Source organism: Ictalurus punctatus, chromosome 14 (assembly GCF_001660625.3).
Source record: "Ictalurus punctatus breed USDA103 chromosome 14, Coco_2.0, whole genome shotgun sequence".
Classification (NCBI taxonomy): domain Eukaryota; kingdom Metazoa; phylum Chordata; class Actinopteri; order Siluriformes; family Ictaluridae; genus Ictalurus; species Ictalurus punctatus.
Genome location: NC_030429.2, coordinates 18498919 through 18516082, shown reverse-complemented (window position 1 = coordinate 18516082; position 17164 = coordinate 18498919). Strand labels below are relative to the sequence as shown.

Sequence of the window (17164 nt, the reverse complement as noted above, 5' to 3'; positions counted from 1 at the left end):
TTGTTAAAGCTGAGCTGCCAAAGTGTAACCCATTTTTGTATTTTTCGTCTGTTTGCCAGAAATCACACACAGCAACCACGGTATTCCTAGACCGGATATAAGGGAAAGGCAGATAACTGTTCAACAGCATTAGGAACTTCTTTTTAATCTCTTTAAGAGTGATTAACAGAAAGTAGAGGTCGACCGATGGATCGGTTTTACTGATCAATCGGCACTGATAACCGGTTGCTGATTATCGGCAAAAATCCACACTGATCTTTTTTTCCCGGTTGCGTCCGTCGCATAGCGGCTGAGAAGGGTCCGCTGTCATTATACAGTACGAGAGCAACCTCTAGAGGCGAAATAAAAACCATCACTGACAAATTTTGTTGTGACATTTGAAGTGTTTTTTGATTCATTTTGGAGGTATCTATTGCTATCTGTTATTTGGAGCATTACTTTTTGGTTCAGTTTGAATGCATCTCTTTTGTTTACATTAACGTTTACTAATAGCTAAGATATATTAAACTTTATATATTTATTTCATTTTAAAAAATACAGTACATTTTCATGCTACTGTCAATGCTGTTTATTTTTGTAATAAAGTTCAGCAATGTTTTACTTTGAGTGTTCTGTTTTCATTCAGAATCAATTTGAAAAACTATCGCTTGATTAATTGGTTATCGGGAGGTGCTGCCCAGCTTATTGGCATCTGTAGAATCCACTATCGGTCGACCTCTAACAGAAAAGGCACATATACGAATATAAAGAGTGACTCTAAGGTGTAGCAACCCCTCCTAAAATAAAACACAGCTATCTGAAGGTGGGCCCTCGCACCCACTGACTGACATGCATGCACAGATTCTACATGAGACTTAATGAAGCATGATGCCAGAGGAGGGGATGATTGGACTTCTCAGTGAATACTATAAAACTTTATGACTTTCACGCTTTGGTCGAAAGGCACGTAACGGAAGAAGAACATGTTTGCGATTACCACTGAACTGCAGAACGTCTGATCCCATGGGCAGGCACATACACATGACAACAGCAGCACCAGACACCATTAACTATAAGATGATTCATATTTATTTATTTATTTATTTCTAAATAAATCCTCAATCTTATCATAACATGCTTAATATGAATTATTTATCCACCATGTTCGAGAGCAGTGTTTCCTGTCAGCATCTGGGTCAAAAGAGAAGGGAAAAGACAATGAAAGCCCCCGTAATGATGATGACAGGGAAAAGCTTCAGAGGGCAGGTAACAGGATCACTTCCTACAGTAGAACATCCCCCACCACAAGTTTCATATATGAGGTGGCTGATTGAATGAGCCTCGGTGGGAGAGAGGACCACGTATTGCTGTTTGCCCCATAAACTCAGGCTAATTCTCCTGGTGTGTGGCCTGTGATTTAACAACATGCCTTTACAGCAGCCTCACTCTCTTAATACAGCTCCCTGCCAGGTCTGTCCTCATAAGCAAAAAGCTAACAAACGGCTTTAATAGGCAAGCCCACATAATGTAAAAACTCCCTTTAAACTTATTAACGCGATCGAGGGGGTCTGCCGCAGATGTGCAATTTACATGCTGGGCTAGCGGGGGCGGTAACGAGGGAGCAGGGAGAAATAATCCTACATATTTACTTTAAAAGAACCCCCAGGGCATGACCTTTGACCTGAGAATAATCTCCCCACATAAAAGAGAGATTACCTTTTCTCCCTCTTCTCTGACCACCTACTATTAAGGGGCTCTGTTTATGATCTACACAAAGGGCTGGTGTAGCAGAGCAGAGATTTAAAATACACACACACAGACGTGCGCACACACTTCTTTCTTTTTCTTTTTTACAGTAAGGGCTAAATTAGATTGCATCCCTGACTTGGCAGTTGATATTCAGAGCTCATCAAGGTAATAATGTTACTATGGAGGGACATCTAATACACAAGCAAAGAGTGATATGGGGGAGGAGTTTGAGCCCAAAAATGGAGGACATTCCACTGTATGTTTGAGATAATAAAACATCATGTACAAAAAGCTTTACTGGAACAGTAACGACATTGTGCCGAAGTTAATTACACAGAAGAAGAGGGGGGAAAAAACGAATATGCATAAATATGTGTATGTAATAGGCTTGTGATGTGATTTTTTTCCCGACTCGTGAAAATCGCAATACGGTTCATCCAGAACCGATCGCCTAAAAAGACAGGAACGTGAGAATTTATACCATTTCAGCTTTAAATAGGGAAGGTGTAATAGTCGGGAACTGCTTGCTGGCAGAGGCAATCATGAACACTGTGGTGGATTTTTAGGTGATTCCTTAGTAACGTATATTGAACAGAAAAATAAATAACAGCATGTTTTCAATATAATGCTTTTACAAATCGGTTGTCTAATCTCCACATGGCGGACATTTTTTACTGCTCTGCTGCTTCTCAAAGCGTTTACTAGCATACTTACTAGCATGTTCCATTTACGAGCTCCTACGCAAAATACATAAAGGTAGGCAGGTCTGCCAATGTATTATAATCAGAGTAAACGTCATTGGCTATCGTGGCAGTGTAATATTGTGTAGAGATGATTAAATCATTCCACCAGACAAGCCTAGTGTTTAATATACTGAGGAGAAGAAAGAGACCAAGAGAAAGAAATGTTTGAGAAAAGTATAGATTGCATTTCATTAACTAGTACTGTGTGTAATTGTTGGAAGCAGAAATGGGGGGTGGGAGGCACCTTCACCAGCTGCCTGCTGCCATTCACACCTCAGCAGCTTCCTATTCTGATGCGAATTAATCTACTCTTGTGTGTGCACCGTGGCTTAGTGTTTATCTGCCCTGTGTGTGCACGGAGTTTGCACGTTCTCCCTGTGCTGCGGGGGTTTCCTCGGGGTATTCCGGTTTCCTCCCCCAGTCCAAAGACATATAGGCTGATTGGCATGTCCAAATTGTCCATAGTGTATGAATAGGTGTGAGAATGTGTATGTGATTGTGCCCTGTGGACTGGCACCCTGTCCAGGGTGTACCCTGCTTTGTGCCCCATGTTCCCTGTGATTGGTGCCCCATACTCCAGGTTCCCCATGACCCTGTAGGATAAGCGGTATAAAAAATGGATGGATGGATTAATCTACTCTTCCTCCTCTGGGACACACACACACACACACACACACACACACACAAGCCCACAACTAACAAAGAAAAACAACCTTGATAGAAAAGAAAAACGTTGCTCCATCATTTGAAACCTGGGAACAGATCATGGGGGTTCAAATGCAGTGGGTGTGGCTGACAAGTACAATAGGTGAGCTATATGACATAGCACTACTGCATCTCTGAGGATCAAAATTCGGACATCCTGAAGCGGATACGGTCTGTACCTTTTTGATAAATGAGTGTAATAAAGATCAAAGCGAGAACGAACATTTATATTCTATTCACTCGTACACTGCATTTAGTATTCACCAAAGTAAAGAAGGCTATGTGTGCAGTTCAGGTGAGCAGCAGGAACGTGAGCCCATGCTGGACCCTCAGCTGTAAAGAGAAGGCTACTTGGGCCTGCATGTGTGTCAGGCCATGTTTGAACCCCATCTCCACAGTCACTGTGGGTCACTGGGCCAAGTAAATGATTTGGGTCCCAAATGGCCTTGGACTAATGGGCTAATCTTTCTCTCTTATTAAATGCCATCAGCTTCCATTAGAGCAGCCAGAGAGCTGATCTTAGTGGAGGACTGTAGCAAAGAGAGGCAAGAAATTTGCAAGAGCCAAGGCTGTCGCTTCCTTCACTCAGCCCTGGCAGAGTAGAGAAACCACACTAGTACAGACACATCCACCACAGAAAAGCAGCATGAGTCGAGTCAGTTTCTCATCAAATACTGTAAATTCAGCTCACTCATCATTTCATTCCAGTCCATTCTCCTTTTGGGTCACTTTCCACAACAGCATTCTGAGAGTGCGCCAAATGACCAATACGGCCTCATTAGGGTTTGAACTGCACAGTGCGTGTTGGGTGTGTGGTAAGATGGCGAGGTGGGGGAGAGAGGAAGAGGCTGGGGGAGAGGGTGACGGTCACCTCCAGGCCTCTGGCTGCTGACCAAGCGGCTGCTACAGGCAGCAGTGTCCTGCCTGAGGGGCTGCCTGGGGCCAGATGAGCCCTGCAATCCCCTGAGAGCCTGGAGAGAAAGATACCGCAACCACAACTACCAGCAGTCACCTCTACCACATTCTCTCCCTATGTTAGAGCTCTTGAGGAAGAAGAGTAAGGAAAATGCAGGAGGTCCACATGAGAGAAACACCTCAGTAGAGCAGGGATGGGATGATCCCAGAAGCATCTGGAAAAGCTGAGGTGGCAGTTCACTTGGCTGCAAAAAGCTATAGCACCAACACTGTCAGAGAAATATCATGACCCAGGGAACCATGGACTGGAATTCAATTCTCGTACAAAAATCTAAATAAAATCTCTTACGTCCTGTACATCGACAAATGCAGAGCACCCTGTATTTGTAGTCGTTGATATTCATACTAAGTGTGTAACATGGTGCAGAATAATTCATTTAGAGCTTATGAACTGATAAATCCTGAACACTGCAGTTTGGTATCAAGTGATGCAATGACTAAAGCTAAAAACACACCAATATTACCATGTTTACAAAACAAAACAAACAAAACAAAAACTCTGGAGATTGTCACAAAATTGTCTTGTTCCGTTACTTTAGCTGAAGGGGGGGGGGCAAGCATTGTGCGCTCTTTCTTTTCTTTACACTGCCTGTCTTTGAGAGCCAATGTCACTATTCCTTTGCCTTCCGTCATGTAATGTAACTTCATGAAAGCCATGCCAGTAATTGATTTAACTGGGAGACTGTGAAGGACTTCAAAATCTGTGGAGATGAGATTGATGGAATTATGCAGTAAGGTTGAGATACTTATTTATTGACCAGGGAGTGGGGAGGGGAAGCTTATGATGAGAGAGGCTGGACCTTTTGGCCTTGTGCTGATTTGATAGCTCGGTAATGGAGTCAGGGAAAGGAAGCAAGTGAGTTTGGTGGGGTCAGGCTCTAGCCCTGGACTCAGACCACTGCTCAAATGGAGCTAATGGCTCTCTGGAAAAAGCCTGGCTAAGCCCCCAAGACCGCAGTGTTTTATGTACAGGACTCTCTTCAGGATGGAGGGATGCATTAATGCTTTTAATTAAAAAAATATATAAAACAGTTAAATCAGTGAGACAATGTGCTGCTGGTGACAAACAGAATGAAATCAAAATTTTAAAAAAGACAACTACGATAAGGTTGAAAAAATATCAATCAAACTGTGTTTCAAATTGAAACATCTTATTATTAAAAAAAAAAAAAACGAACAGATTTACTTACAGTTTCTTTGCTTTGAATGCCTCTGCAAACTCTCGGACACTTCTCAATGAGGCCAAGTCCAGGGTCATGGCTTCAACACGAGCTTTGTGCTGGATGGAGAGAGAGAGAGAGAGAGAGAGAGAGAGAGAGAGAGAGAGAGAGAGAGAGAACCGAAACATACAGCATCTTAAGCATCCATCAAAAGATACAGCATCTTTATCATTCATCATTACATGCACTAAGCCATAGGCCACCAGTTACAGTTCCTCAGACATTTCCCACCTGTGCATTACTCTCTGTGCTATACAGCAGTGAGGCTTTAGCCACTGATATACTGACATGCCCACATTTAAATCAACTCTCTATCTGCTACAATAAATCAGGAATGCATTTCCACCAGGAAGAGTTGGACAGTCTGTGGCTGGATAGCATCTCCATAGGCTTTTTATGGCACTTTTATGATTCCCCACACTCACCGTATTGAATCCATTCAGTATTTACATTAAGTGAGCACTGAGGTCTTGCAGAATCCTGTGCTCTTATGAAGTCTGTAATGGCATATAGAATAGGCTCACAGGGATAAATAATGGATGAAAAAGGCCAAATCTGCAATAATGGTGCCGTTCAGCACTAGCTTTTAAGTTTACCTTTGATCGCTCTGTAACACAATCAATAAGAAGAAAGGTATACAAATCACTCCAAAAGATATAATCATACACTGAGTGGTCACAGGTCAAACACAGGTCCCCTGAGGTTAAAAAAAAAAATTGCTGTGGATTAGGGATGAAACGATTACCGGTTTCACGATAAACCCCGATTAAATTCCCCGACGGTTAGTATTACCATGTCACATTTAATTATCATTAAAACCATGTGCAATTATCGTGATTCGTAAAACTTGCGGTATATGCTGTCCACACACACCCAGCATGAGACTGACGCAGGCGCAGTGTGCAACATTGTTTTTTGAGCGTGAAAACGGACGCTACAGTTAAATACCGAGTGCGTCTGCTCAATTCAGCATGAGTCCGATGAATCTGAGTCACAGTACAGATCAGCAGGGGTCAGATTTCATTCCTGACAGGAAGAGTGAGGCGAGCTGACTGACAGAAAGCATGAGGCGAGCTGACTGACAGGAAGCATGAGGCGAGCTGACTGACAGGATGTGTGAGGCAAGCTGACAGGAAGAGTGAGGCGAGCCGACTGACAGGAAGAATGAGGCAAGCCAACTGACAGCAAGCGTTAAGGCGAGCTGACAGGAAGAGTGAGGCATGCTGACTGACAGGAGGAGTGAGGCGAGCCGACTGACAGGAGGAGTGAGGCGAGCCGACTGACAGGAGGAGTGAGCCGACTGACAGGAGGAGTGAGCCGACTGACAGGACGAGTGAGGCGACTGACAGGAGGAGTGGGGCGACTGACAGGAGGAGTGGGGCGAGCCGACTGACAGGATGAGTGGGGCAAGCCGACTGACAGGAGGAGTGAGGCGAGCTGACAGGAAGAGTGAGGCGAGCTGACAGGAAGAGTGAGGCGAGCTGACTGACAGGAAGTGTGAGGCGAGCCGACTGACAGGAAGTGTGAGGCGAGCCGACTGACAGGAGGAGTGAGGCGAGCCGACTGACAGGAAGAGTGAGGCGAGCCGACTGACAGGAGGAGTGAGGCGAGCCGACTGACAGGAAGAGTGAGGCGAGCCGACTGACAAGACTATGGTGGAAGATTTGGTTTAATATAAGCGAGTCTGTCATTTTACTGTTTTGTTGTTGGTGTGTTTTCCATTAAGAATAATAATGAACCCACCACCAAGCAATTGCCCCCCAAATTGCCGCTAATTCGAAAGAGAAATTGTAGTGCGCACGACCACATGGGCATTCAGAAGCGATTTAAAAGCAAGGGGGAAAAGAGGAAAAAGCGCCAAAGCCCCCTTTCGCAGCAACGTTCTTTTGGCAAGCTCTGCAGACAGGGTTAGCATCTTCTATTAAGTTTCCCTCAGCAATTTTATAAAACCCAAAATATCACCACACTTCGGATTTGGTCCTCTTGGAAGGTTGGAAATTCTCCGGAGCGCCGACACTGCCTTCCACCGTGTTCTCTAACTGAACTAAACGATCGCAGCAAGCCTAGTGACGACCATCCATCACTTCATAGTCAAATATAAAACCTGTTTAAATGATTTCAGCGTGTGAATCAGTACCTCTTGTACGTTTTCAGCACATTTTAACAATACCAAGATAATACTCTGAAAAGCTGGGATTTTCCATGGACATTCCATCATATGCTGAGAAGCAGCACTGTATAGTAAAATGATCCATTCACCCATCCATTTTTTCATTCTGCTTATCTTACACCGGGTGGTGGGGAGCCTGGAGCCGATTCCAGGGAACTCGGTAGAGAACACCCTGGAAGGGGTGCCAACAAGGCACAATCGCACACAAAATGACTCAAAAACTACGGGCAATTTGGAAACGCCAAATCAGTCTACAATGCATGTCTTTGGACTGGAGGAGGAAACTGGAGTACCCGGAGGAAATCCACAAAGCACAGGCAGAATACACAAACTCTGCGCACACAGGAGGGAGGCGGGATTTGAGCCCCCATCCCTGGAGATCTGAGGAAAATGAGCTCTCCACTAAGCCACTGTGCCCTCCAGCCAGTAAAATACTGTTCCTTCATTTTTTTTTTTGGTTGAGATTTTTTTTCTAAAATCAGCTTGATACCAGTTTAGCAGGTTCAGTCTTGACTCCGGCAGCATCTGTGATGAGGGAGTTGGTTGATGAATGAGCATCTGAACTCTGCTCATATTAGAGTGGGCTTAAGAGACACAGGGCATTTTAATCATGCCACATACAGTACAGTAGCAGGTTAACACAGGAAAAAAAAAAACCATACTCAGCACTTCCTGCGCATCGATGAGCCGTCTGTCAGCCAGTAACTAGCACTAATCAAGTACATTGCAATCAGTTCTTTATACCACCCTGTAAGTGTACAGCGCCATGAGGACGCAAACACCATGAGGTCTGTTCATACACGCAGGCTCCAACCCTCATTAAAATATAAGCAGATACAAAATAGCTGTCCAGCAAATTTTGGATATAATTGCTTTATACAGTGCAGATTGTCAGATAGCTCTTGACTGGAGCCAGGTACAGAGGTATCTGGCACTCTCGACAGAATGTCAGATCTCACAACTGAGAGATGATAGAGAGTTCTGTCTCACGTTCTTTCAATGTTTGAAGCATCTGCTAGACGACCAAGTCTTTTTTTAGCCGTAGTCAGCGGTGCACCGGACTAGAACCGTTAGAGAGGACGTTTATGAGCTTAAGATAGTTACGAGGTTTTGAAATCCACAGACAGCATGAGGCACACCGAGCTGAGGTAACCCAGCCACATGCTTTGTGTTGACTGGACATCCTCAGTGCCTGCCAGGCTCAGAACATAATATCACACCATGGATTCTACGGATACCCTGATCCGTTTCTAAGCTTTGGTATCAAGACCAATACTGGCCTGAAACCCTAGAGTAGTGTCAGAATTCTAAGAGGCTTAGCGGTTAACATTTTTGCCTTGCACCTCTAGGGTTGGGGTTTGAATCTCATCTCCACCCTGTGTGCGCATGTCGTCCACGTCCTCCGGAGGTTTCTCAGGGTTCCTCCTCCAGTCCAAAGAAATGCATTGTAGGCTGATTGGCATTTCCAAATTGCCCGTAGTGTATGAATGCGTGTTCGAGCGTGCGCTGCAATGGGTTGGCACCCTGTCCAGGGTGTCCCCCGCCTTGTGGCCCGAGTTCCCCGGGAAAGGCTGCAGGCTCCCCAACAACCCTGTACAGGATAAGCGGTATGGAACATGGATGGATGGATGGATGGAGATTGGTGCAGCTCTACTATTTACTAAAATATTGTGTAATTAAGGTGATATAAGCATGGGAGGCTGTGCGTATGTGTGTTAGGTAAAAAGACAACAAAAAAACAAATGAAATGTTAGACACTTTAGACACTTAGAGGAAGGGTGCTGTAAATATGCTGATGGACATAAAAATGTTTCAAAGTTGAGCATCAAGCCTGAGGCCTCTTCTTAAACAAGAGTGACGGATTAAAAAAAGATCACCATTTGATCAGACTAATGACTGGAAAAAGAAATGTAGATGCAATGCATGTATGACTTATTTTAAGTCAGGCTTCAGTAGCCATGCTTGTCAGGCCTTACTGTGTGAACACTGCAGCACAAGAAACAACAGCTGGTGAGAAACACACAGCACAGACATGAAGACTAATGACTAAATGACTAAGACAACTGTTTTCCATAAGCGGAGTGAGACGCTGTAAGATGCATGGTACGAAACTGGGGCACAAGTTTGGTATGAACGCTATCTCCGGTTTCATGATGCTTCCAATTTTCGGGATTTCAAGGTTGTCTTTAAATAGCTTACCGGAAAAGATAAAGGCACTTACCCAAAGCTCCCTCCCTACTCTTCCCTTCACTTTCCCCCCTCGCTCTATGACTCGCTCCATCTCTCCATTTCTCTCATTAACTCGCCACCGCTATCCATTAGCTGAACCGATTAAGAATACATGCACTCCATGGTTTCCTTTTCCTTACGGTCTTCACAGAGCACAAGCAATCAACAGAGCACAGAACAGAGTAGCAGACTGTCGTTGATAAATTACCCGTCCCCACTGAAAACCATTTATCTATTTGGGGCCGTGTGTGATAGGGACCTTGTCAGTGCTGCGCACTCCGCTCTCCCTGCTTCTCCATTCAAAACCTAAAATCATATGAAATAGAACATTTCCATATAACAAATATGCACAGGTGGAGCTGCCAGCCTGCTCTACTGTGTTTGAGGTAGCGTGAAGCAAGTGGGGGCCACGGTCACATAGAGCAGACAAATGGCCCGGAGAAAGACCATTCTTCATCAGAGAGCACGAAAGAGAGAGAGAAGAGAAAGAAAGAAGAGAACAAACTAGACAGATGATAACTAAAAGAAACGGAAAGATGGAACAAAGAGACAACGCTGGATTTCCTCACCCTCTCTGGGATTGGGAATATGGAAGTTCTTCCAGCTGGGCTGTCCTGCTCGGTCCCACAGGAGCCCTGTCAACTCACATAACCACAAAAACGTGTTCCGCCTGCCGCTATCCGCCTCTACGCTGTCCATTAGTTATGCCTGCTATCTATTCTGGAGCATCGGTCTCCCATGTCTGCAGATTGCGAGACTAACAGTACATGACACGCAGAAATAAAGCAGATGTCTGGGAACAAGTGCTGGCAAAAGACTAGTTACCCGCGAACACCACATCCTGCATTCGCGTGTCAGTAGTAGCAAAATGTTTGAGTTTGATATTGGAGCTAGGAGCGAATTGGATAAACTGCCCAGACACCTTGTCCATCGATGGCACTAAAGCCTTCTCGGCAGCAACGACCAAGAGAAATATTTGAGAATGGCATCGCGCGCTACAGTACGCCACATCACTCGCAGTCGTTTCACGATCATAAAACTAGAATGCATTATGGCACTCTGCTTGAAAATAAGAAGCATTTACCGAGTGCTGCGTATCTCGACACTTTCCACACCACCACGGGAGGAGGCGGTAAACGTCTCCATATACTCCACCTTTAGCCACAGCTCAGCTCTGAGGGAGATGAATTGGTTTGGTGGGAGTTAGCAGCTGAAATAGCACTCGCAAATGATTTGATGAATGCGAGATGGAGAGGCGACAAACAGGTTTTATTTTTACAGTGATGGCACCGAAGGCCTCGGGGCGCTTCCCGTGTCTCCGTCACCCCCACCGGAGGGCAGCGTGATTTATCATACGCTTGATGAAGAGGAAAGCTGAGAAATGGGATGGGACTAGGACAGCGAACGAAGGAGGACTGAATTCGACAAGGTGCCGACGTCCCTAAAGTCGGCCGGCTCCAAAAACAAATATGCTTTTTCATTAAGACTCGAGAAGACAGGGTGATTTCGAGACAGTCCTAAACAAGCAATCAGGGCAGATAAAAGAAACGCAAGGGCAGACACATACTCAGGATTATACTGTATATGGATCTATCCAGCCTTTTACACGGGGATCAAAACTGGGAATTCCACTGATATAGCAGATATTACTAACACAAAATAAGACAATAACAAAAACTGAGCGGAACTATTTTCTTTCCATTTGTCCAATATTTCCGGGAAACAAGATATTAGTATCGCGTATATAGAACGGCATTTCTGCAGAGTTATCAATTTATAAAAACACAACCATGCATGAATGTCAGCTGCGTAGTCTGTTGCCACCCATAAGAGTAGCGCAAATCTCCACTTCATCAGTAGTAATTGATATAATACTTAAACAGTATCAAAAAAAAAAGAAGAAAAAAAAGATGGTAGATGGGAACACAATGGATCTCCCCCCGTCCCCCGTCCCCCCCAAAAGGAAGAGTGAGCAGTCTGAACGCCTGCTTTCCTCTGCAGATTGAAGTCTTGTGATGAAATAAAGTTTATTGCCTGGAAAGAGGAGGGGAAAAAGCATGTAGAAGCATTAAAGCGACAGAGGTGAACAATTAGACAGATGGCCAGGTTTCAGAGGAAGGAGCAAAAATAAAATGAGAGAGAGAGAGAGAGAGAGGGAGAGAGAGTGAGAGAGAGAGAGAGAGAGAGAGAGAGAGAGAGTGAGAGAGAGGAACACATGAACGGAATCATTCAAGAATTTTACGAGGAGCCTGACAAGCCCGCATCTCTTCAAGGGCACGGCAGGAAAGAGCTCGGAGGTTTCCTCTGAGAAACTTTGTGCTAAATGCTGAGTGTGCAGATACACAGAGAGCAAAGATCAGCACCGGGCCAAAGACTCCGAGCATTACAGTTAGCCCGAGATGGTGACCCCACAGCGCTAAAAGTAGGAATGGAGGCAGTGTATCTTCATACAATCCGCAAACTGTCAAACTGTGCTGTGGTAATATGATCTTTTACAAATTTGAACGTAACATTTTCAGTTGCAGGACACGGTGGCTTAGCGGTTAGCTCGGATGCCTCGCAGCTCTGGGGTTGGGGATTTGGATCTCGCCTCTCCCTTGTGTGTTTGCACTTTCTCCCCGTGCTTCGGGGGTTTCCTCTGGGTACTCCGCTTTCCTCCCCCGGTCCAAAGACCTGCGCTGTAGGCTGATTGGCATTTCCGAGTTGTCTGTAGTGTGTGAATGTGTGTGTGTGTGATTGTGCCCTGCGATGGGCTGGCATGCTGTCCAGGGTGTCCTGGGAGTCCAGAGTGGCCTTGGGTCCCGGAGTGCCTTGGGATAGGCTCCAAGCTCCCTGCGACCCTGTTTAGGATAAGCGGTACAGAAAATGGATGGATGGATGGATGGATGGATGGATTTTCAGTTGCACCAGTCAATGTAACTGAGAATGCAAGCGGCAGTACGACTGCACAGTGTACCCAGTTGTTCTTCTGCTGAAAGGGCAAATGCATTACTAGAAAACAAAAACATTTATGTCAGCGGAAGCTTCCAACATCAGCCCTGATGATACCCGAGGACGCATTTTACTAATAAAACAATCCTCGATTCACACGCACGTCTGTAACAAAAGATACGTTTATTAATGGGAGATTTCTCTCTTTAATGGTCCTAAAGAGGGAAAAATAATTCATTTATCCGTGTAAGATCTTGCAAGGAAATGATTTTCACCAGTTTTTGTTTTTTTCCTACCTGCTACATTATCACTTGTCTTTTTCTCTCTTTCTTCTTCCCCCAGCAAAAAAATTTCAGTCACCTTGTGAAGACCTGACCACACAAAATTGGTCATCAACTTTTAAGACTATATTTTATCATGTTTTTTTTTTTAACCAGAAAAAAAGGGGAGAAAAATGGTCAGTGCTCGTGCTCCATATATCATCCTGTCACAATTATGACATTCGTTCATAAATACCCACCAATCTCTTCTCCACCTGGCTGCTTCCGCTATTCAAGCCCTGTGGAAACAGCTAATTACTGCACCTTCTCTCTCTCTCGTTCGCTCTCTCTCTCACTCACATGCTCTCTCTCACTCGTGCTCTCTCTCTCCCACTCTCTCTCTCACTCGTGCTCTCTCTCTCCCACTCTCTCTCTCACTCGTGCTCTCTCTCTCCCACTCTCTCTCTCACTCGTGCACTCTCTCTCTCCCACTCTCTCTCGTGCTCTCTCTCTCTCACTCGTGCTCTCTCTCTCCCACTCTCTCTCGTGCTCTCTCTCTCACACTCGTGCTCTCTCTCTCACACTCTCTCTCTCACTCGTGCTCTCTCTCTCGTGCTCTCTCTCTCTCACTCGTGCTCTTTCTCTCTCTCTCGCTCGCTCTCTCTCTTTCATGCTCTGTCTCTCTCACTCATGCTCCTTCTCTCTCTCTCCCCCCCTCGTTCTCTCTCTCATGCTCTGTCTCTCTCGCTCGTGCTCCCTCTCTCTCTCTCTCTCTCTCTCTCTCTCTTTCTCAGCCCTCTTTCTGCCTCACTCTCATTTTTGGTCCTTTCTATTATCTCTCATTTGTTCTTTCATCCTGAAGGAGTTGAGAATGGAGAAGAACGAGTGGAAGCTGTTCAACATTCCAACACACATGTAACACATGCAAATGCACACAGAAGCGTAAACTCAAACACACACACACACACACACACACACACACACACACACACACACACACACACACACACACTGCAATTAATAAAGAGGCTGGTCCCTCCTGAGCACTGGGAGAAAGTGCCTGTTCAGCACATATAAGGAGAATATGCAATTTCCCCAAGTTAAGTCTATATTAAATTGATTTCTTCTTTCAGTGAGATGGGCTGGGCTCTCTTTCTCTCCAGCCCTAATGAAAGGCAGATAATCTACAGGTTTTCTCTCTCCTGAAATCAAGTTACAAATCAAGTACTGCAAGATACGGAGAAGGAGGCAGAAAGACACGGAATGATTTTTTTCCAGCCGAGAATAAGTGGGAAGTGTAAACACGCACAAACACGCACACGCACACACACACACAAACACACACTAGTGTAAAGCAACAGGCTCAATTCGATATGAGTGATTCAAACACGTTAATGAAAGTTTACGAAACCTCTCATATCAGACGTATAGTCTAAGCGAGGTCTATGTATGAGAAGCACATTACACGGCAAAAATATACGTGTGATCGCAAGTGAGCGTGCGCTTCGTATATTCTGAAAACCAAATCCATATTTGCTACAAACAGTGGCACAAAAGTTATTGCTGTTATTATGTCATGAGATTTCAAACAAACAAACAAAAAAACAGTGGCACACCCAGAGTACTCACAAACACGCATTAAAAAAAAAAAAAAAGCATCAAAAGCGATACAAACCATCCGCATAAAGGTTAAAGGTAAATGAGTAGAAACGTGTCGTATTCCCCGATTCATTCTGCATAACCAAAGTGGAACGGCAGCAGTGCAGCTCTCGGGGGGAAAAAACAACAACAAAAAAACCCCAAATAAATCCACACACACTCAGACCACCCACAGGCCTCTTTCCTCTCCACCCTTCTCATCTTCCCTCTGTCCCCATCTCTCTCTCGTTCCATCTAGCACTACAGGGGGAAATTAGATTTGCATCAGAAAGTGATGTAGATTGAAATAATGCATCTTTATCGCTGGAGATATTGAGATTTACTCCCAATTTTCCTCAGCCCTCGCCGAGATCTGCTCACCGTGCAAAAATTTACCAACACATCTGCCATGTTTTTCCGATATCCTAACAACTAGACATTAATGCAATACCTATTGCTCCCCAATATTTCAGAAGGAGAAATAAGCGCCACCAATTACATATTTACACTGGGTGTGTTTTGCAATTCTGCAAGTTTTTTTCCTCACTCTCTCTGTATGTAATTTAGTGGACAGAAGAAGATTTAAGGACATTTCCATTGCCTGTGTTAGATCTAAATGAAGTCTGTACAAGGTAAATCGCATTGTGCTTGAGCAAAACTTCATATTGTTAATGTCAGCAAAATGACTGCTCCTAGTGACACAAAATAACGAGTTTCCTTTTTTTGCTTTTTTTTTTTTTGCGCCACGCTTCTTTCTTTATGACTGCATTGTTCCAAATCAAGTTTTATGTAATTTCACTCCAACAACAATCTAAAGTTTTCTGGGAAAAAAAAAAAAAGAAAAAAAAAAAAAAAAAAAAGAAGAAATTCCACACATCTCAACATCTACAGGGATGAAACATGAAAAAGCAGCAGGTTGTACACTTCAATTTGTCCTATTTCAATTAAGCTTTAAGTAATAAATACATGGAAGAAGCTGGCAAAAAAAAAAAAAAAAAAAGGGAATATAATATAATTGAATCAGAGAGAATATGAGCTGCTGGCGACTGAGCAGGTAAATGCCTTATGTAGCTTTTTTTATTATTTATATTTCTGAATTTTCCCAATCATCAGAAAAACATATTTCATTAAAAGTATAAGATTTGCATAAATTCATCGATGTATCAAAAAGCCCTAATTTAACCGACTCTAACAAATTCTTTTTAAACAATAACATGACGTAATTAAATCAAATCGATTGATGTATAAATATCAGCAGTTTATATGAGATTTAAAAAAAAAAAAAAAAAAAAGATTAAACATTATTGCAGTTTAATTTTTATTTTTTTTTTAAATCTAGGTATATTTTAGACATAGGATTAAAAAATATAAAATAGTACATTTTAATGTAATACAGCACACAGCAAATACGCAGTATTGACTAAAAGTTGAGGTTCTATTTCAAATATGACCGAATTAAATCAAAATACAAGCAAACAAAATGGGACCTCGGGCTAAAACAGGAAGCGAGCCTGACTTCCTCGCGTTGTTGTGTTCGACACCATCACTCCTGGTGTAATCACAGAGTTCATGAAGCAATGTAATACATTTACCGTGCAAACCATGGCAAGGTCATAGGTCAAGGAATCGTAGCCTACGGTTGAAGGTTGCTTGATGCGAAATAAATGACGTGTTGTACACAAATTGTGTTATTGCTTTATTCATGAAGCCTGATTCAATTTGGAGGAGGACGAGTCTTTCGACAGGACCTAGCGAGAGAGTAAGACGGCAGACGTCGTCGGACACGGAGACACAGACATCTCATCTCGTTCATCTAAGCTGCAGTGGTAAGTACATTAAAATCAGCCTGCAGAGGCTTTGTGGATAATCAGACTCATGCCCCAAACATCATCAACACTTGCCTTCTATCTCTGGACTAATGAAATAATCTCTAGTGCAAAGCAAGTTAGACTGGGGGACTGGTCGGACTCTCTGGACGAGCGGTGCTTAAACCGGGAATGAAGAATCGAGGAGAAGAGGAGGAGAGGAGAGGAGACGAGAAGAGGTGTAAAAAGAAGATAAAAGATGAGAGAAGAAGACAAGAGAGGAGGGAGTAAAAGAAGAGAGGAAAGGAGAGGATAAGTGATGAGTGGGTAAAAGAGGAAAGGATATAATATGTACAGTGTGTAAAGGAGGTGAGGATAGGAAGAGAGGAGAGGACAGGAGAGATTAAGAGAGGTGACGAGTTGAGAGGTAGGGAGAGATTAAGAGAGGAAAGTAGAGGAGAGAAGAGGAAAGGAAGGAGAGTTTAAGAGACAAGAGGAGAGGAGATGTTAAGAGAGGAGAAGAGAGATTAAGATTAAGAGAACAGAAGAGAGGAGAGAAGACGCGAGATGCGGATTAAAAAGGAAGGAGAGTTTAAGAGACAAGAGGAGACGAGAGATTAAGAGAGGAGGGGAAGATTAAGAGAGGAAAGGAAAGATTAAGGTTACGTTTAAGAGACGAGAGGAGAGGAGAGATTGCGTTTAAGAGAGGAGAAAATAAAAGAGGAGAGGAGAGATTAAGTGAGGAAATGAGACGAGAGGA

At 43.8% G+C, this 17164-nt stretch overlaps 1 protein-coding gene across 3 annotated transcripts in view; it reads right to left on the bottom strand.

Moving 5' to 3' along the window:
• The window catches only part of wwox (WW domain containing oxidoreductase), a 177486-nt gene that overhangs the window by 126497 nt on the left and 33825 nt on the right, over window positions 1-17164 (bottom strand). For all 3 annotated transcript variants that reach the window (XM_017485071.3, XM_053685888.1, XM_017485069.3), the window contains exon 6: window positions 5342-5430. In XM_017485071.3, coding sequence (XP_017340560.1) covers window positions 5342-5430 — 89 coding nt within the window. The remainder of the gene's footprint in view (window positions 1-5341; window positions 5431-17164) is intronic.